This window comes from Eubalaena glacialis, chromosome 5 (genome assembly GCF_028564815.1).
Source record: "Eubalaena glacialis isolate mEubGla1 chromosome 5, mEubGla1.1.hap2.+ XY, whole genome shotgun sequence".
NCBI lineage: Eukaryota > Metazoa > Chordata > Mammalia > Artiodactyla > Balaenidae > Eubalaena > Eubalaena glacialis.
The window spans coordinates 26,849,930-26,872,819 of NC_083720.1; the positions used below are offsets into that span (position 1 = coordinate 26,849,930).

Here is a 22,890-nt window from a genome sequence, read left to right on the forward strand (position 1 = left end):
CAAGATCACATTTCCAAGCAGGTCTTCTAAAACTGCCCATCTCTCCACAGACTAACCAGAATGGCCTCAGGGAAGAGAACAGACTAGTAGAAGGCTACACATGTTAGCAAAAATAACTGCATAGTGCACACTGCAAGTTTCAAAGGTGTTAAATTTCCATTTGGCTAACGTTTTGCTTAGAAACTTAACAGGAACTTTAGCAACAGGACAGAATATAACATTGTAAATCAACTATACTTCAATAAAATAAATAAGTAGATAAATAAAAATAAATGGCTAAATGAAACTTAGATTTATACCTAGGCAATTGGGAGAATCTGACATTTTATGTGCCAGCACATAGTAGGTGCTCAATAAATAACTACTGAATGAATTTGGGGAGGGGGAAAGCATATCTCAGTGGCTCTTGGCATTAATTGCTTCCCCCTGCAGATACTATAAATCCCATTCCTGTCTTTGAGCAGGGATTTAAAAACAGGACTCTAGTAAAAGCAGGCATATCTTCACAATCAGGACAAGCTTTTGCTTTACTCCACATAGTTATAAAAAAAGGGGGGGGGGGACAAAGTTCCCCGAATTTCTAGATGGGAAATGGTGGTTTCTGTACTGCAGGAGTGCAGACCGGCCTCGTGGTTCCTGAGGGTGAAATGTGTAACTCCTCTTCCTCCCCATGTTCTTGGCTGGAGACACGCTATGGGTAAGTTTGTGGAAATGTAAGGAGAAGGCGATTTCAGTATCTTCGTGTAGAGAGACGCTAATGAGGAAGTCAGGCTGTAAAGGCCAGCAATAGGGAAAGGGAATTCAACTTCACTTGTAGTCGAGACTGTTAAAAAAAAAAAAAAAAAAGGAGGCGGGAATAAAAGAAGTAGGAAAAATTGGGGGGAGGAGAGAGAGACTAGAAAAGGAAAACCAGAAGAGGAAGGAAGGAGTGTTATCTACGGAATTTGTTGTTTCTCCCGCTCTTCCTCTCTCACTCCCTCCAGAAGCTAGAAAAAGTTTGCATGCACAGCATTCGGAATGGGAGAGCGGGCTCTTGATTTGCAGACCCGTGAGGAGAAGCGCCCACTTCACCCTTCCCCGTTCCCGCCGCCGTTTTCCCCCTCTCCGGAGGATGGAGGGCAGTCCTCGAGACCCAGGGAAGCGGTAGCCCAGGCGGAGCCCCCTGGATCCAGCAGGGCTCAAGCAGCGGGCAGCTCTCTCGCCGGCAAAACCTCCCCTCCCTGCTCCCTTCTCCTCCCGAAAAGGAAAAAGATCGAACCTCTAAACCGGCTTTACCCCTCCCCCTCTTCCTGGGGGAGCTAAAGCAGAGAGTACCGTTCTGTGATTCACTGGAGAAAAAAGAGGGTGGAGGCAGCAAAGAACTCCGAGTGCCAAAACTAAGTAAGTTTTCTGACAAAACGCACGCAGCTTGCGGCGCCTCCGCCGGGCCACCAACCCCACGGAGACCAAGTGGGCTTGGCGTGGAGCGTGCACGGGGTCAGGGACCCACTTCGGTCCCCGTGCGCTCCAGCAGCGGAGAGAAGGAACCGCTGCCCGAAGTTCCTGCGGAGAAGAGGTGGTCAGCGGTGGAGGGAGATCAGTAAAGCGGCCTGTTTTTGTCATTTCGCCGCCTGGTGAGTGTCGGGGAGATTGGCAAACGCCTCGGAGAAGACGGAGAGAAATAGCACTGGAAAAGTGGAGAGAGTGATGCGGCGGCCGGTTCACTGCATGCTGCTTGTTATCTGCATGCGTAAGAGCTCTTTTTCGGCGGTTCCACTTCCCAGGTCTTTCCAGGTGACGGGACTGCCGGACCTACGGTCGACCCCACAACCATCGGTGCGCGCGCACATCGGAGAACCTCACTCCTCCGCCTCGAGGGCGAAAAGTTCTGGCCACGAAAAGTTCCTGCCCAAGGTGATTATCAATTCCTTACTTGATTTTTTTTTCTTTTTTCTCTTGAGAACTTTTGGGTGGAGGCATTAACTTTTTGTGTGGAAGCTACTTTGGGGAGCGAGGAGGAGGAGAAAGTGCGATTTGATGGAGAAAAGCGACTCGTTGTTCTCCCACACGTCCCATCCCCTAAGCCACCACGTGTAGAAGATTAAAGTTGTTGGACGTGTTGACAGCTGAGAGGAGCACGGACTTCTTTCCAGGTGGAGACCCTCCACCTCCACCGCCTGTTGGTTCTACCCCTCCTGCGTGCATGTGTGCGCCAGCGGCGGCGCGCGGTGCGTTGTTCTGCCTTGGAGTTTCAGCTGGGACCAGAGTGAATGGCCCACAGGGGCTGCGCGGGACCTCCGCCTCCGCCACTTCCTTCGCAGGCCTGGGTCTGGCCCGGAAAGATGCTAGCCATGGGGGCGCTGGCAGGCTTCTGGGTCCTCAGCCTCCTCACCTACGGTTACCTGTCCTGGGGCCAGGGCTTGGAGGAGGAAGAGGAAGGGGCTTTGCGACCTCAAATTGGAGAGAGACCGGAGCCCAGCATAACTACCATCTCCCAGCCCCATCTCATTTTCATCCTAGCGGATGATCAGGGATTTAGAGATGTGGGTTACCACGGATCGGAGATAAAGACTCCCACTCTTGACAAGCTTGCAGCCGAAGGAGTTAAACTGGAGAACTACTATGTCCAGCCTATTTGCACACCATCCAGGAGTCAGTTTATTACTGGAAAGTAAGTGTTACTGCTTCATATATTTATTCCTTGGAGTTATATTAAGCACTTAATTATGATCCAGCTCCTAACTTACAGGAGTTGCAGAAGATATGGGGAACTAAATGTATGAATGAGTGAATGAATGAATGGATCAAATGCATTTAGTTGTGGTGGGAATTTAAATGGATGTCCTCTTGATGATCTTGAAAGTCTCATCACTAGTTTAGTCTCATTTTCCTTACTCTCAGAGCCTGCTGTGAAGGGCCTTCAGAGTTTTAAAATGAGATCAGAACTTGTAAACTCCCACCTACCAACCAGAGGTCTCCAGAAGTGTTCTCCTTTTCTAAATCTATTTTGGCTTTTGAGCATGTTCAGATTTTGTTTCAGGTGTCACAATAGAATTCACAGTCACCATCATTGATAAGAAAAACAGACCAAATTTTTTCTGGACTCTTGGTTTATTCTTTTTTTTTTTATAAATTTATTTATTTTTATTTATTTTTGGCTGCGTTGGGTCTTTGTTGCTGTGCACGGGCTTTCTCTAGTTGCAGAGAGCAGGGGCTGCTCTTGGTTGCGGCGCGGCATGTGGATCTTCCCGGGCCAGGGCTCGAACCCGTGTCCCCTGCGTTGGTAGGCGGATTCTTAACCGCTGTGCCACCAGGGAAGTCCCTCTTGCTTTATTCTTAAATCTAGGACTGAATAATCAAAGCCACAGGTAATCACAGAGAGAAGAGGGGCCAAAGAAACGTATGGAAGGCAGTGTAAAATCTGACCAGTGCACATGTGACTCTATTTGGGTCTTTGATAAGTAATTTTCTCTTACAAGATCACTAAGGAAGGCAATGTGTAATTACCAGGGTAGTTCTCAAAATGGGAGAAGATAACAGTTGTAAATGCTCAGCATGAGTTAAACTTCATCTGAAGTTTTCTGCTGCTCCTCACACATCTGGGAATTTTCTGATTAAGAAAAAGCAGATTATTAGGATGTTTAAGTAAGTGTTTTTAGTATTATCGTTGCTTTGCTAAACAGCTAAATATTCTACTTAGGGTGTTCACTCATTTTCATATTTTTACTCTATCCTGTCAGAATGTAGGTTACTATAACTGATTTGCATGTCCAAATTCAGCCTGTGGAACTGAGATAAACTAGGAGACGCAGAGGTCCAGCTGCCACTGGACAGAGGTAGCAGAAAAGCCTTAGTGGTTTCAGTGTATGAGTCTTGTAATTTCAGTTCCAGGGGACCCTTGCTTCAGTGAAGTTGTTCTTGGAATTGGATCCTATAAGAGTAGCCAGTATCCATTGGAAAAATAAAGACTATTTTGCAGGAATCTCTGTCTTGCAGAGACTTTTGCTTAATACACGATTTCTACTGCTTAGCAAACTGTCACAAGTTAGCATCACTGCCAGAAAAAAAAAAAACAGTCCTTTTCTCTCTTCAGTAGGAGAGTAAAGAAGACTCACTGTACTTCAGAGTCATTTTAAAGGTTAATTGTGGCATCAGAAAGTCAAGGGCATTTGGTATTTATAAAGGAGAAGATTGTTGGCTGGAAAATAACAAGTCCATTTGATGGCCTGTGGGTCAACTTCTTCATGTCTAATCCAAACACTCTTATATTTGGTTTATGAAATAAATGAGTCATAAAGGCTCCCTGAACCTCTTAAACTAAATTTATAGAATTTAGATTTATTCAGATAGCCAAGAGTAATTGAAAAACATATAACTAAATTGTATGAATTTATCTTTCACAATAGAACATTTAAGACTTTTCACTGAAGAAGTTCTTCTTTAGTTCCTAAACATTACCTTGCACTGATAAAATATCTAGGTTTTATCCTTTAATCTTTATGTTAATACATGAAGCAGACATGAGGGTGGAAATAAATCCTCAGTTTTCTTTGCTGTCAAAGATTGACTGTCCTGTCTTTTCAATGCAAACATCTCATGAGAAGATTTATTCTCCTTATTAAAATTTTCTGTTCAGTGTAATAAGTTGTGTAACTGTTTTATAGACAAAAATTTCAAATAACTACTGTGATTTGACTTAAATTTCTGTTTGAATTAAACAGTTGAAGACATTTGCACTTTCAGTTCTCCTTTTAGACAAATTGCTGGAACCTTCCTTAAATGAACACAGATGTAAGAAAGAAAGTGGTTATGGAAGCCTAGTTCTGGGTCTAATATTCATAATGCAAGCCCAGATAATGTGGTCATTTGTCCTCCCCATGAGTACATATCTATGATTTCTGGATCCTCTAAAGTTAAAAAAAGCAATAAAAATGTAAATGGACTGAATTATATTAAGGGAAAGAATAGATTATGTGGAATATGATAGAATTCAAATATCTTCACATTTATAAAGAAAGAGTTTTAAGTGATTGAAGCTGGAGCTACTTTTGATACTATTAACAAAACAATCCTCCCTTTATATTTTGCTGGAGTCAAAATGTAAGAATCTATTCCCTTATACTGCACAAATCTATAATAAATTCCAGATTCTTTAACAATTTATGTCATATCAGTCTGGCAATATTGAACATAAGCCAGCCTGTCAATAAGCATTCATTGTGTGCAGATCCCTATATCGGAACTGGGAGGAACAAATAAGTAAGCCCTAATCTCTGGACAGTGATTCTCAAATTTGTGCAGAAAGAATGAGCCAAATGGTAGTAGCTAAAGTGCAGATTTCCAGGCCCAACCAATGACTCAGCTTCAGTGGTCTGGGGGTGAGCTCAGAAATTAATAGTAATTTAACAAACACGTCAGGTCATTCTAATAATGGTACTAATATAAATTGAGTGTTAGTATTAAATGCTAGCATCTACTGAGCAGTTACTGTGTTCCAAGATAATGCATTTTTATCTCATTTAATCTTTACAACAATTCTGTGAGGTAGTTACTATTGTTATCCCCATTTTAAATAGTTGTGGCAGTAGATTCCAAGAGAGGTAGTGATGCAGAAGTTCTGTACACTGGACTTTGAGAAACAACACTGTAGGTGTTCAAAGTTAGACTGGTAATATAAAGGTCGATTGAGAAAGCAGCTGCCTACATTTGGTTTATTTCAAAGTAATTTTTTCACCTTTTTTTAAAAATAGTTTTTCAAATAAAGACATGTAGACATGACATCATTTCTTCTTAAAAGAGAATATAGTGAAGGCCTCAGAAAGAGAATTATGAGTTTTACAAAATTTAGATGTGTTTCATGCAGACTTTAGAGTTGGAAAGATTGGCAGTCTGAACTGAATTCATATCTTGGGCAATAATTTTGTGTTTTTACTATTTTGTTATTCATTTTTCCCGCTTGAAATACCATGATGATCATTTTTAACAAATGCAAAGGTAACTCAAATAATGTGTATTTGTAATAGGATATTTGATAAATTAATTTCTTTTTACAAACAGCCCCTGCCCCTTACCAAGGGTAATCACGCTCCCAGTTTCTAACACCTTAGATTAATTTTGCCTCTTTTCAAACTTCATATAAATGGAATTGTAGAGAAGGTATTTTTTCATGTCTGGCTTCTTCCTCTTAACACTATGTTTGTAAAATTTATCCATGTTGTTGCCTGTAGATATAATTCATTTATTCCAATTACTGAATAGTGTTCTTTTATATAAATATACTGTAATTTATTCATCCATTCTGTTGAATGACATGGGTTGTTTCCAGTGTTGGACCATTATTAATAGTGCTGCCGTAAACATATTTGCAAATGTTTTTTGGTGAATACAGGTGTACGTTTCTCTTGGGTATCTATCAAAAAGTGGGATTACTGGATTATTGGGATGTGTATGTTCAGTTTTTGTAGATACTGTCCAGCAGTTACCCAAAGTGGTTCCACCACTGTACACTCTCATTAGCAATGTATGGAAAGTTCTATTTGCTTCACATCATTGCTAACATTTGGCATTGTCTTTTTCATTTTAGTCATTCTGGTTGTTATGCACTGGTATACCATTATGGTTTGTTTTGTGTTTCCCTGGTTACTAAAGAAATTGAGCATCTTTTCATATTTTTGTGGATTATTTGGATATCTCCTTGTATCTATTCAATTTTTTTGCCTATTTTTCATCAGATGCTGGCTTTTCCTTATTGATTTGTGGCAGTTATTTTTATATTCTATTCCTTTGTCAGATATTTGTATTGCAAATGACTTCTCCCATTCTGCGGCTTGCTTCGTCACTCTCTTAAAAAAGTTTTTTGATGAACAGAGGGTTTTAATTTTATTGTAGGCTTATTTATAATCTTTTTCTTTATGTCCTATTTGAGATATCTTTGACTAAATCATGATCATGACAGTGGTCTTTTTTTAAGTTTTATAGCTTTATTTTTCTATTTACATCTATAATTCATCTGGAATTAATTTCTAATATGGTATAAGTTAGGATTCAAGCATATTTTTTCCATATGTAAATCCATTTGATCCACACTATTTATTAAAAATGTCATACTTTCTCTACCTCATTACAGTGTCATCTTTTTCATAAATCAGATAAATGTACATGTTTGGGTCTGTTTCTGGACTCTATTCTGCACCATTAGTCTCTTTGTCTATTCTTGTGCCAATCCTACATTCTCTTAACTACTATAGCTCTATAATAAATATTGATATCTGGAATGTAAGTCCTTTTACTTGTTCTTCTTCCAAAATGCTTTAGCTATTCTTTACCAGTTCACTCACTTTAATATGAAAGAAGGGAGGGTATGGATGTACAGATTCAAAGAGATTGAAAGATTTGCTTTTGGAGAATATGAGGTAGTTCTCTTCTGAATTATTCTACTTTCTAAGTGAAATAACAAATGAGGTCATTAGATGAGAATGAGGATCTTAAGGTTTAAAGACAGAGATAGAAAATATTCTAGGAAAGGGAGAAAGTGAAATAAGTAGGGCAGTGCTGTAAAAATATTGGGCAACAATGAGAGCCCATCTGAGATTTGTGGTCATAAATTTATACAGAGACCAGTCATGGCTTGTTTTTCTCACGCCATGTTCAGGTACTTGTGTGCAGAAGAAGCGCTGTTGAAGAGGTGTATTTAACTAGATTTGGACCTTTGCCAAATGAATAGAGTCAGATTGTGGACTCTAAACTTGGCAAGAAAAAGGGGAAAACTATAAGGGGTTTATGTTCTCTAAAAAAGTGCCAGGGTCAATGGATTGACTGACTAGGGTTGAAGTGAGGATACCACAGTATACTTGGAAAGCTGAAAAGATAGATAATGGTAGTTGGAGAAATGCATGCTTGGAATCAAAATTTCATAAGTAGTCCAGTTTTTAGAAATGATAGGGGAATGGTGCTAAAGTGAGTTGGAGGAAAACATCTTTGGAAGTGAGGAAGGCAAGGTATTAGAAGGGCAGGAAGTTGGATGGATCACTTGGATGGATATTTAAACCATTAAGAATAATGGGAGAAATTGTATTAAAGAGCACAGTGAGCCAGTTGCTGGAATCATCTATGACTGAGCGGTGGGAGGGCAGGGCCTGGAATTGGATAAAGAACTCTAACAGGAAAGATAGTGAGTCTCTAATCTGTTGCCTGACTTTTCAAAAAAGTTGCACCTTTAAAAAAGAAACAGGAGCCAAACTGTGTAGAAGTGCCAGTGAGGAACTAAGAGGATACCCAGTCCCTGCTTCAGACTCTTCGATAATTGGGGTATGGGTAGAAGACCAGCCCTAAGTTGAGAGGATAGCCAGCAATCAGCTAGAGCAAGAAGGTGGAAGAAATGTCCAGGAAAGAAATGAGATCATAGAGGATTTTGCTAATTACAGACTTTCAGTAACAGAAAGCTCCTTGGAAGGAGTTAGGGAGTTAGAAGGGGAGAAGGATTTAATTAGAGCAGAGAATGTACAGAGATGTATAGAGATTAGAATCTGAATGAAAGTAGATACATTGGAAAGATTGGAGTTAGGATGAAGATTCAAATAAAAAGGACTGAAAAGTATGGTGGGATTTTTTCCAGATGATCTCTTAGGAAATGTTAAGTGTCAAGTTTTAATTATAACTTCTTTCTAGAGACTTATTGAGCTGGGCCTCCTGCCTGTCCATAGCCAACCACTGCAGCCACACTGTGTACAGTCAGGCACACAGTCAGGAGGTCTGGGGGTTTGGTCCAGGAAGACAAGATCTATGTAGGCCTCCTCTATGGACTGCAGTGGGCTGTAGAAGCAAAGGAATGTGTCTCCCAGTAGTTTATAAAGTATTCTTTTTAGATATGAAATTATCAATTAACAATTACCCTAGTGTTGAAAACCCTGAAAAAGTAATTGAATTCTTTCAGTCACTTTCACAGGAGAAAGATTCAAGGAAGCAAAGGGGAGTAGGGTTTGATCATTCCAATTCATAGGCATGTGGTACATTCAGAAATATTCCCCCCCCACCCCACTTAGGTCATAAACATCAAGGGTCATGCATGTTTCCTCTTCCATCCACTTCTGTTATCCAAGACCTAGTTTTAAGTAGTGTTCTACCCCCTAAGAGTACACAATAAAGATCAGTTACTAAGAGTTCACTTATTACATTCATAAATATTTAGTTAATACATAAATATTTAGAAAAATGTTTATGGTTAGAAGTTTGGAAGAAACAGGAGTTTTTCCCAAGCCTCACTTTGGCTTTAGAAAATGAATGTAAGAGCAAACGGAGAGGGTGGCTTTAAAACCTTGCATATCCATTTCAAAGACAGTGGCTCAATAGACAACACCATTCAACAAATAGCTGCCTTTTCCTATTTGAACATATGGATTTTTCTGACAGTAGAATCATGGTCAAGTAAGCTATTGGCACACCCTTATGATCAAAGTCCCTCCTTTTAAATGAGTCTTTTTAAAAAGACACCCTTTGAAGTGAATCCCTATTCAGGTAATTCTGGTGAGTTTCCTGAATAGCTGTCCTGAAAGGCGGAAATATATCCAGGTGCCGAGGGTTCGGATCATTTTGTTTCATCCTATGACCTCTCCCAGAGATCAAAGAAGGGAGGACCAAAAAGGCTTGGAGCCCGTTCTTCTAATAGGAGTTCAGCATGAAAACATCTTTTATTTCAAAGTTTAGTTTCATTCGGACTTTTTCCTATAGCAATATTATGGAATTTGTTTTTATGTAATCTTTTTCCGTACTTTACTTTGATATAATTAGAGTGTGTTGCAATGTTCTTTTCTCATTCCAGATAGTAAATATTCCCAGGAGTGTAACTTCATTGAGACATTCATTTCCCTGTGTGCTGTATTGCAAAAAAACACTTTTTGTGTCTTCTCCTTTACTCCCTCTGTCTTCTAATTCACCCAACACATTGGCTTTGCTCAAACATGACTATCACTACTTCACCACCCTCGGCAAACTAGGGAATTCCTAGTTCCCACTGACTACCACAGAATGGGGAAAGAAAGTGATTTTTACTGAGGGCCTTTTGTGCCAGTTGCTTTTCAAACATCCTGATATTTGATCTTCACATCCACCCTGAAGGTAAAATATTTTTATTATTTCAAAAAATATGTATCAAATATTTAACAAATGTCCTCATTTTATGGATGATATGTGAATGTTTTAGAGAAATTATACAAGTTGTGGGTGGTCATACGGCTTCTAAGCAGCAGAACCTATATTGGAACCTAAACTCGTGTGGCTTCAACAAAACCCTTGTTGTTTTCATCACCCCATTCCATCTGCCATGAAATTTGTAAGCACCTTAGTCCTGTCTTCAAAAAAAATTTTAGCCTTATCTTTCTCTGTCTTCAAACTCTCTACTCCAGAGAAAAGAATGATTCACTGTTTCTGGAGCACGTCTTATACTTGACTTTCTCCCTCCTTCTGCACATACCGTTTCCACTCCTTGGAATTCACACCCTATCTCACTTGGCCCAAATGCCAGCCACTCATTAAGTCATTAAGTCATTAAGACTCAGCTAAAATACCACCTTCCCTATACAGGTTTCCATGATTCCTTAGCCAGAAGTACTTATTCCAATGATGACCTTACATAATTATTTCTATTACTGTCATATGAGGCATGATTTTCCACCTCATTCACACGCTGGCCCCCTGAGTAGCAAGACTGATTTATTACCACCATAAATCGCACAGCAACCAATCTAGTGCTTTGTACTAATAGGCACAAAGAATACATGTAAGGAACGAATGAATGAATGAAAAGATGAATAAACAATCATTTAAGTATTTCCGTCTGGCAGGCAATGTGACAGAGCAGAAGTGACATAAAATATATAGTGAGGAAATCTGAATTACAGTACTGATTCAGCAAATTTCTGTGACCCTTGAATGAGTAATTTAATCTTTTGGAGACTCCATGTTTTCATCTGTAGGATAGGAATAATGATAATCTCAAAGGTTATAGCACTTGAGATAACATATATGAAAATAGTTTGAAAACTTTTAAGTATTATATAGTTTTTAAGTAAACATTCTTCTACATTTTAGAGCTACAGCTCCATAATGTTTAATCACATACTAACTTTAAAAGAACTGACTACTTGTTCTTTTTAAAAGCTGTGGGTATACTCATATCTCTTTTCCAGTTTCAATCTGTAAGTACAAAAAGTTAAATTCCATGTTTCAATTTTAATATATTTTATCCACCAGGATTTCTCATATATTTTTGTTCTGAAATGTCCAGGAAGGTGATTAGGGGTATATTTTTTAAGTTTCTACACTTGGAGATTGCGTGTGTTGTTGCTGGTTGTCACACTTGGCATGCTGCTGTCGTCATGCTTGGCCGAATCTGCTGGAAGCCTGCTAAGGCTGTGACAAGCAAAAGTAGATGTATGTTTAAACAGTGACATTAAGAGTACCACACTAAATGAGAAGAATTAAAAATAGCGTAATGGAAAGGCCAGTGATTAATTACTTCAAATTCCTTCAATCAACAATCATTTTAAAACATTTTCTTGAATATCATTACTACACCTTATTCAGCTTTGAATGCTAGCTCACCCCAGGGACTACCACTCAGTAGGTGTGCATTAAAGAGTTTTAAAATAAGACATTGTTCTAGGCTTCATGGTGATTGAAATTTCACATGCTTTATGATCACTATTTCATTAACTTCCTAAATGATTATATTGCCTGCAGCATTTGAATCCACACTCCACCCTAAGACCTGAGTGAAATCTCTGCGACACAGTCAAAATCATGCCACTCCCTGCTTAAAAATCTTTTAGAAACTGCCATTACCTGTAGACTAAAGCCCAGTTCCTAAGCATTCCATATAAGGACCTTCAAAATCCGGCCTCTGACAAGATTCGGGTACAATCTCCCAACACTTTTCCATTTATACCCTCTTTGGATTATCACTGCCAGGGTACTTGTACTTTCCCACAAGGGCTATGCCCCTTACCCCCCCTGTTCCCTTCTAAGCAGAATTCCCTTTGCTAGAATGTTCTTCATTCTCCTCTGGGAAAACGCCATTGCATCCTTCCAGACCCTCTATGTCCCTCATCTCCCCTCCAATACTTCTCTGATCATTTTACACCTTTATACACATTTTCTTGGGTATAATAAGATGTGGCAGCCAAAAAAGTGATAGAATTCTTAGAATTCAAAGGCATGTTGCACATGATTTTTTCCAACAAAGAACATTGTTGATCATTTTAAAGCAATAAATGGGACTCTTCTTTCCACTGACCAGACAGAATCAGTATCATGTATCCATCATATCACCAACACCAGTCTACTAACCACCTATACCTGGCAGGAGAAAAGCCAGAAAATAATTGCTAGGTCATTGTACCCTTGCTGAGGAGATACATTGATACGCTTTCTCAATGCTTGGTTGTTCTCCAGCTTGCTGGAGAGGGTAAGGGAACCAGATCTGGATGAGAAAAAGGCTGGAGAAACTAACAGGACCCTGTGAGAGTACTGGATTATTCCATGCACAGTGTATTTACAAGCTGGATAAGCATGGTTTGGCAACGTTCAGAGTCTGAGAAGGTCCAACCAATAGGTGGACACAGTAGCAGGAACCTGAGTGGCAAACGATACTCGATTAAATTAAATTCATGACCACAAATCCGAAATAAGCACGCAAAAATGCCCCAGTGATCCCCTAACCTTCCTCTAGTATATGTCCAATTCTTCAGAACTACTATTTCAAGATTTCTCATCTCCTCAGATTGCCAATATCCCCTCATCAGCTCATTACTATTCTTCACAATTCCATTGAGAGGAAAGAAGCAATAGTGAATTATCTCTTTCCTATCACCAGTATAAAATTTCCTGACCTACGGGCATCAACAGCCATGTCTCTGCCTTCCTTCCTCCAGTAGGGCATTGAAGTGCTCCAACCTGTCAAAGACACGTGCCTCCCAGAGCTGCTTCTCCCCTCCTCACGCGTCTGAGTCCTACAGTTTTACCGTTTCTCTCCTTCGTTATTAATTTTTATGTCTCTACAAAATCATTTCCATCAGCATGTAAATGAATTTAAGTTCCTTCTGTCTACAAACAAAAGCAAAGCAAAAAAGTTAATTGACCCAATTTCTCTGCTCTCCTACCTAGCAAAAATTCATGAGTTATCTATACTTGTGAGCTCTGCTCTAATTATTAATTTATACTATATTAGTCTATACTATAATTATCAATCTATACTATAATTTTGATAGTATAATCTTATACTATATTAATTGTATTATGTATGCCATAATGTATACTAAACATATACTATATTATAATATACTAAACATATACTATATTATAATATAGTATATTATACTATATTATAATATACTAAACATATACTATATTATAATATAGTATACTATACTATAAATGTATACTATAAATGATCATTAATTTTAAGATTTTTAATAAATCTGTAATTTATTACAAATTTATAAAAAGATTGTGCCATATTCTTGAATCTGAAGAGTGCAAGAATTTTTTAATTGTTTTATTAGACTTAAAAATTATCTTTGAGATTGAACATCATGAGGTTAAAGGCAGTGTTATATCCTTTGAACACATCAGGTTCTTGCATAGATAAGGCCATAATAAATGTATAATAAATGTGTGTAAACTGAGTAATTCATACTCATCAAATTAAAGTTTAATTTAGTTTAGATTTTTTAACACACTTAAAAATATAAGCTCAAATACTTGAAATCAGTTTTTTCTTTGATCCTTGTTTGGTTGTCTTTGTAATGCTATAAAATTAATTTAATTGTACATTTTCTAGCTAAGGGATTTAGTTGAAGATAAAATATTGGGAGTGGAGATGTACCATTTATATGACACTTAAGGAATATATTTTGTATATGTATATTATTCTCTAATATATATTCTCTAATTTATCTATATATGTATTATATATATATCTCTCAATATATTCTCTAAGCCTCATAACTTGGGGATAATTATTAATATCCACATTTTACATAAGAAGAGATCAAGCTCACAGAAGTAAAGTGTCTTGGCCAAAATCCCATAGTAAGTAATGAGACTAGAATTCCAACCCCCAAAACTATGATTTTCCACTACATTACTCAGATGGTTGACAGGATGGGTTTGGTATAGCTGCACAGGTTATCTTTAGAGTAGAAATAAATGAATATCTTATTTAAGTAAAACAACAAAAAGCTAAATATAGTTATTCTAAGAACCAGAAACTCATTTCAAACTGGCTTTCCCATTCAATTTGGGAAAACTGGAATCTCTTCTTGCTCTTCATTTGTTTCATATATAAATTAAGGATAATGTTATTAGTTTACCTTTTAGAATTTATAAGAATACTTAAATTATTAATAAAATTATCAGCCACCTGGAGAATTTGTTAAAGCATTTATTCCTCTGGGCTCTTCCCCAGAAATTTGTTTCAGAAGGTCTAGGGTGAGGCCTGAGACACCAGATCACTAACAAGCTGCTTGGTGATAGTGAAGTTGCTCGTCAGAAACCACAATGATTAACACTGCAATACAGTTTTAGCCTTTAATGTTCCAAGACTATTTATTACCATCTTTATCTCTCTTTTTTTCACCATTTATTTAACACCTACTCTATGCATATGACTATTTAGTTAAGTACTATCCAAGCTGCAAGTGCAGTTGTGTTTTTCCTCCTATGTTCTACAATTGAAAGCTTGTTTCAGGTCTCAAAGATCTAACTTTTGAAGAGACACCTCTATTAATGTGTTTCTGCTCTCCCATAGAATGAACGATAAAAAGATTCCTATTTTGGGCAAAGCAGTTGGCTCAAGAGCAAAAATCAACTGAATTTCTAAGGACTAAATCCTAAAATTAAAGGTGCTAAGAGATATAGACATTTTGGCACACTACTCTTTTCTTTTAGAACCTTTCTACTACAATGACAACTTGAAGAAAGTGGACGTTTATTTCGGGGTCTTGTTTAAATCAAACTATGGATTTGATCTAATTTGCATCAGTCTCCAGATGAATACATGTATATCCTAATTTTCTATAGTGTTGTACATAGTCTGAATTAGCTGAGGAATTCATTGTAATCGTTTGCCTTTAAAAGAAAATTGGGCCATTTGGATCAGTAGTCTGAGAATTGCTAGAATAATTTAATGATTTGGTTCCAACAATAGAACTTTTCAGCTCTATTTTCTGATATGGCTCTGAATGATCTCAGATGTCAAAATAACAAAACAAAAAACATAAGTAATTTAGAGTTTTGTTGAGGCAAATGTTTATATCGTCACTTAATCCTCACCACAAATCTGTGAGGTAGGTGAATGTTACTATTTCTCATTCTTGTAAAGGAGATTCCCAAAGTTAAATGCATATCCTTAGATGTTCTATAGGGAAGAAAACTATGCATTGACTAATTTGTCAAACTCAGTGTAAGCCTTCATGAAGCTTCCCATTACCATTTAATGGTTCATGAGGTAATGACCCTTGATTTAATTGGGCTTCTTGTTTTTGTTTCCTTGAAATTCATTCATTATTCATTCATTATTCATTCATTCATTCAATAATGAGCACCTACTCTGCCAGAAACTGTTCTAGGCACTGGGAAACATATCAGTTGACACAACCTCCAAAAATCCCTGTTCTCGTGGGATTTATTCTAGTGCAAGGAGACACAAATAAATAAAATATATAGTGTGCTAGACGGCAATATGCCCTGAGAAGGAAAACATAGCAGGAAACAGGATGGGAATTAAGAGGTTAAGGGTTAAGGGTTAAGGGTGAAGAGAGCAATATCATGGAGGTCAGGGAAGGCTTCACTAAGAAAGGAGGTGAAAGAGGGAGTCTCGTATGTCGCTGCTCCAGGCAGACAGTAACCACACAGGCCCTGTGACAGGGGCACCCCTGGTGTGTTCAAGTACCATCAAGAGGACAGTCCAGCTAGGCTGGATCAGAGAGGGGGTAGGGGAGAGTAGGAGGAGGTGAGGTCAAGGCAGTTAAGGGAGCCAGATCCTGTAGTGCAATGAAGGCCAAGGCAGGGAATCTTGACTTCCACTCTGAGTGAAATGGGAGCCATTGGAAGGCTTGGAGCAGAGGGGTGACATGACCCAACTTTGGTGTTAACAGAATTGCTTTGGCAGATGGATTGAGGATAGATCCTGGAGGTAAGGTTTGCAGCAGGAAGACCTAGTAAAGAGTCCATCGCACTAACCTGTGTGAGAAATGATGGGGTGTGGAGAGGAGTGACGGAGAGGGGTCAATTCTAAGTACATTCCACAGGTAGAGCAGACAGAATTTTTGGATGGACTACAAATGGGTTGGATGGTTGGAAAGAAAAAGAGGAATCAAGTACAACTTCAAGGTCATTCATTCTGCTATTAGCAAAAAAAAACAAAAACAAACCAAAAAAATAAAATAAAAGTGCTCACTCAAACAGGTAAAGTTACTACTGATCACAAATTATAAGAACTTCTTTGACAATCACATTGTACACTTCAAAGCCCATCAATGAAAAATAGCCTTTGCTTCTCCATTCTCCTTTGCCTGACTCCCTGAGGTTTGAAGTATTGCAGTAATATTTTTTTCCATTATATATATAATATATATATATTTTATTTCACAGTATAGTTTGGGGAAAGAGTAGTAGATGGGGGTCAGAAGATCTGCATTTGAGCATTTGATTCTGGCTCAGCCACTTACTAATATTTCAAAACAAAGACAAAGCAGCACAGGTAAATGTGGAGGAAGAGGCTTTTTAGGGCAAGGATGGCTGCCCATGGGCCGCAAGGCTGTCCCAGGATGGCATTGACTGGGTGAATTCACCATTCCCATCACTTTACCAGATTGGATTTACAGGCACAAACTCTGCACAGCCAGAGTTTCTTAGATGGTTGATGAAAAAAGAAACCAACAAGAAGAGCCAAAGTATGAACTCAACATTTCTCTCTATTTCCATCATGCTGAAAATGCTGTTCCTTCAGACAGATCAAATACCAAGTGTCTGCAAACAAACATGCACACACCTACACATATCTCCCTTTCTCTTGGATTAATGTCAATGCCAAAGAGTCTGGACAGTGCTTTGTGGTTGGCCCTGCACCTGTAATTTTAGAGTTATGATATTAAGGCTTTACTTCTTATATTACATTGTTTTTAATTTAAGGTACACCCATTTTGTTTCTCAGTTTAAAATGACTAAAAATAGAATATCTGCTTTTATTTTTAGAAAAACAGGCATTTTTAAAAAAAAATCCCCCGTTGGTGATCTCTTCTTTTTGTTCTTCAAGTTAGTAAAGCACTTCCTAAATAGATTATGAACCGCCCTGAATAAGTTGTATTACTACTGTTGTTTTCTGTACCAAAGAGTCAGTCAACAGCTGTGCAGACCCTGAGAAGAGGTTTATTGAGAGGAATGTTTGTTTCCATTCATTCACCTTAGTTACCCTCCTGTTGAGATCAAAAGGTCCAACCTTGTCTGATGTAACAGCGAACCCACATTTTCCTTTTCTTGGATTTTAAGGACAAGCACTGCAAAAAATCTCTTACTGATGCAAAAGAAATTTTTCAATGATTTATTTCTTAAAGAATGCTGAATCTAAAAGAATCTTTTGCAATTTCAGATCCCTCCTGTAAGTCTCTTAGTTTTAAATCTTTGTGTGAAACTGTAGTCAAGCCACATTCTCTTGTCACATGAGTGTTATTTCACTTCCCAAGTGCTGACGGCCTTCCCTGGTCTCCAAAGCAGGATTTTAGTATCACATCCCTGGCTGTCTACACAGGAACCACACTGCTGTCTCTTTCTCCATTACTTATTTTTGACCTCAAGGAGCTGGCCAGTTCACACATGTTTGTCTGCCATAGGTAAATTTGTTTATTTCCTTGTTGGACTTAAAACTTGTTCTGTGATTTACAAACTCTATTTTTTTTTTTTAACTGTGGAACTTTTTATTCAAGTGAATTTCTTTGATGGAATAGCCCAGTATACAAAACATATAAAGCAGAGCTGCTGGCAGGGGTTCCCACCCTCAACCCCTTCCTTCTAAGGTAGACTCAGGGACCCTCTGCCCAGTCTCCAGGGCTCCTGGGTCATTGTTTGAGATACTCAGGCCTATTTAATCTACTCTGGGAGTAATTTTCCAACATGTCAAGGAAGATGAATTACTGACTGAATGCTACAAATGAGTACCTTTTCAATAATGTCTCTCAAGAATATAGAATACAGGCATCAGTGTATAAAATGTAAAAATAATGACACAGAAGGAGCAGCAACAAAAAGCCACCAATCTCTTAAACACATTTCTTAAAGAAAATGCTTTGATTACAGCATTTTTTTTTTTTTTTTTTTTTTACAAATTATGATGTTCGTTTTGATGCTTTTAAAGAATCGATAATAGCTTCTAAAGATGAGGCAATTCAGTAATAATCTTGAGGTATTGTAATACTACAGTGGAGGGGGCATGCAAGACTTTAACACCCAAAGGAGGGGACATGGAGGTACGTGGGAAATAATAATGAAACCACAATGCTTATACAGCGGGAAAGGCTTTTCAGGTGTCAGACTTTCAAGGTTTCCTCTTGTCATCAAATACCATTTCAATATCCCAGTAGAGAGAAAAGAGTAGGAGGAAATTGCTATTCAATAACTAAGTTGTAGTTAACATGTTGTAGAACAGTTATTGGGAACTAACATTTAGAATTTGTTCTCCTTTGTAGACTTTATAAAATGCCTACTATACTTCAAATGACTCATTATTATTTCTCTAATTCTACAGCAGGAGAATCAGTTGTTCAGATGAGAAATGAGAAGTTGATAAGTCATAATAGTAAGAGAGGAAAAGAGAACAAAAATTTAAGAGACAGTTAGTGATAGAATGGACATTACTTAATACCTGAATGAACATAGCTTGAAGTAGAGGAGAAACTAGACGGTTTTCAGAAAAGTTCTATTCGGGTGATTGGTAGATCATAGTAACATTAACCAAAATAGGCATTAATCAAAATTCAAAGTGGAGAATATTCTGACTTTAAGCCACGCTATTTGGCTTCATATTTGTACTCCATTTTTCAGAAACAAAATACTATTTGGTACTATGCAACCATATACAACATTCTGATGAAACAGTTAATCCTATGTTGATTGTAGTTGCCAAATGGTCTAAAAAAATCAAGCTAAATAAATAGAAAGTGAAACATTAGCGAGTGTCTGTAAAATTTGTGTTTAAATGCTATAAGTGATTGTTGTACCTATATAAATAAAAAAAGATAGCAAACTGAGTCCCCTCTAATAAATGTTGAAATTCATAAAAGATAAAACATGAAACATAAAAATTGTGAATCACTGTATTGTACATCTGTAACATATAATATTGTACATCAACTATATTTCAGTTTTAAAAAAAGATATGAAACAAATGAAATGCTGTTTCTCTCTTACCCTGGCCTTTCATAAAAGCTAAATATTCTGTTTCCCTTGAGACTGTGAAATTGTTCACAGGTTCACATATGTCCCTGATGTTCTAACAGCTAAATGTCTTGGGGAACTTTATTACTCTGACTCATGTTTGGCCAGAATGATTCAATATTTGGGAATTAATTCACTAGGTCAGGACTGGTCTGGGCATTTGAAACATTAAACAGAAGATTTTTTTAAAGGAAATGTCATGCATATTTAGAGGTAAAGCTGTTAATGGGACGGAACACTGCACTGAGGGTAAACAGAAATCATTTCTCCATCACCCCAAGCCCACAGTATGCTATTGGTTTATGAGGTATATGTTCTGGGTGAGCCATTCAAAAATATGTTGACAGCAATTTGAGGCAGATTACTTAATGTAACAACATTTGCCTGCAAAGAAACATTCTTTTCAGACAGTTCTAGTTATTATTACAATTTTTATAGTGCTTTAAAGTCACTATTTTAAGAAGAAAGGCATCATTTTATCCCCCTCCCAAAACTCAAATAGTTTTGATTCTGGAGAAGTTATTAAAAGGGTAAGTGGAGTATAAAAATAAAAAGAGTGTGTGTAACCTGTGTGCGGGCTTTGGTCTTGAAAGAAAAGCAAGATAGAAATAGTGTGGTAATTTAAAAAGTAGCAGGTTCAAAGGGAGGGTATTTTCAAGATACAAACACTTGAAGAGGTGGGTGAAGGCATAGCACAAAATAGAGGGGAATTTAGTGGAAAGTAAGTGATTAAACAAAAGAGAGAGGTAAAATCGTGCCACAGTTGCCCTCTTCTTAGCCTATTTGAAATCTTATTTATCCTTAAAGATCCAGATCAGTGTTTTCCAAATATGCTATGCCTTAAGCCCTGTTATATATACATTCATATATATATATAAAACACTTGTATATATGTATGTGTATATATATATATATATATATATATATATAACAGCTAAAGACAAAATATTCAGGTTAATATATTGAGAGAAAAAATAGCAAATCTGTGATGCAGAGACCTGACATTTATCAAAGCTAATGGTTTACAGACCTTCTTTAATTATCATAGGTGTCTGGTTTGGGGAATGTAGTACAAATAGAAAAATAATTAATGGATTCCTTAACCTCTCTACACATGGGGAAACATGAGACTGCATTCTGTCTTTAATCATAACCTTGATAACACTGTTCTTGGCTACTGGTTAAGCATATAATTTTTTATTTAGCACTAATTTTGCTTCTGTAACTCTCCCCAGTTAGACTGGATTTTCATAGCGCAGTGCTTTATGTACAGGAACACTAAGTAAGGTGGCTGATTTTTCATCTCCTTTTTTACTGGGCCGCCTCATTCAGTTCAAGTTGCATCAGGAGAACTGCTGTTCAACTTTCTTTTCCATGGTAGTTTGGAAGGAGAGAGTAAGATGAAATAGAGGCTCCAGGCATTGGCAACAGCTGGAAGGCATCCCTAATTAGATTCCAGGCAGACTTGGGCCATGTTTATAATTTTCCGTATGCTGGCTTACAGTTTCTTTTAAAAAGGTTCCCAAAACAACATGAAAATTTAAAAAGATTTGCTGCACTTGTATATGTCACACAATACAAAGCTGTTTTCTTGAGCACCTTAGCATGGAACATAGAATGGTAATCACTGACTCCTAACTTAGAGGATGTTGTCCAGAGAGGATGTCTTAGAAGGTCTGTGTGCTAGACCGATTTATTATTTATGCATAAAAGTTTTACAACTGCCATTACATCATAAGATTAAAAGATGTATTTAAGCCATGTAGATGAAATTCTGTCTGACTTTTAAGGTTTTTTCTCACATAGGCAATTTGGAGTCTTTCTTGCAAGTTAATGTTACTTTTTTTTTTTTTAAAGAAACGTAAAAGAAGCAAACCATTGTGTTCAATATACAAACAAATCAGTGGCCATGAAATATGAGAACATATGTAGTACATTTATGCGTATGGTTTTGTGCTCAACAACAGAGAGAGAACTTGGAGTTAGGTTTTGTTTTTCAATGTTGTATACTGGAAAGATGGATTTAAAATTTTCCTACTCGATGGAATTAAAAATCACATTTGTTGCAGAAGAAATTTAAAGACCCATTGCCATTCTCAAATAAATGTTTAGTTGACTTAATTTTACATTTTATTTTCCAATAAAATGTATTGCTTATTAGCTTTGCAGTCATACAGGATTTATTTTTGTATTCACTTTTCTCAGGAGAGGTTTCTGAAATTAATTTTTTAAAAGAAGATGTTTAAAGATGGTAATAAAGATACATAAATAAAATGGAAATAAGATATGTAAATAAAAGCTATGTAAATTAAAAAATACCTTAGGCAGAGCTGAATGTAAAAGAACTGTCGTCATCCCAAAGCATCAGACATCACATTGAAGCCTTAATGCTATTAACTTACTATGTAATGAGTCCTCCTCAAGGCCTGCCTCCATAAACCTAGCCTTGCCTAAAAACATTTGATAATTATGAGCAGCCCACAGTTATTTAGAACACTAATTATTCTAAAGTAAAATGTATTCTCTATGTACGACAAAATACATAATTATGTAGGTTCGTCTTACCTGTACAGCTGCAACAGCTTGTGAAATGGTCCATGGACACCATTCTCTTCATTCTGCCATTTTTTTCCCATTAAGCCACTGAAATTATCTTACTAAATTGCATATTGGATGGTACTCTTGACAATGGGGCGCCTACGTCTTGGCACAAAAGACCCCTCACAAACCAGCCTCTTGTTATCCTCCCAGACTCCTTTCTCATCACTCCTCCAAGTACCCTGTAATCTACTTACATCTGATCATGTCACCATTTCATGAACTTATCTCTTTCTCATGCTTTTATGCCTTTTCATGCTGTTCCTTTTGTAATGCCTTTTACCCCTTTCTCATCCTGTGTTTTATCCTTCAAAACTCAAGTCAAATTTTACTTCCTTTGTTTATTCCTGCAGATGGGTTTCTCCTTTTTTATTCACACATTTTATTGACACTTACCAGTACTACAGTTCTTCAAAGGCACAGGCCTTGTCTTAAAATCTTAAATTTGCCTTGTATCTGACATTACATGGCATATAGTAAACAGTCACTAAATATTTATCAAGTGAATGTGTCTTACTGATTTCTAGTATATTTGTAATATTTCTTAATATTTTTGCTTTTCATAGCTTAGATCCTCTTCTATTTTTTCTTAACTCTTTATGTTCTAAGGGAACAATATATTAACAACACCCTGTAAAAAGAGGAGGCTCCATTATTATTATGAATAATTTGGATCCTAATTTCTTTTTATTCTAAGTGTTTGTTTCTATAGAGTAGGCTTTATCTCACTTTCTTGCAAAATCACTATCCTCCCCAATATTATTCTCATATTTTTAGACAAAGAAATTTTAAAAGATATTTTAATTTTTTTTCAGATTAGGCATATAG

General features: G+C 37.3%; 1 protein-coding gene across 1 annotated transcript in view; it reads left to right on the forward strand.

The window, feature by feature from the left end:
- Positions 1-1,299: 1,299 nt before the first annotated feature.
- ARSJ (arylsulfatase family member J) overlaps positions 1,300-22,890 on the forward strand; it is an 82,887-nt gene continuing 61,296 nt past the window's right edge. Inside the window, exon 1 of the mRNA XM_061191138.1 lies at positions 1,300-2,650. Coding sequence (XP_061047121.1) covers positions 2,250-2,650 — 401 coding nt within the window. The 5' untranslated portion in view covers positions 1,300-2,249. The remainder of the gene's footprint in view (positions 2,651-22,890) is intronic.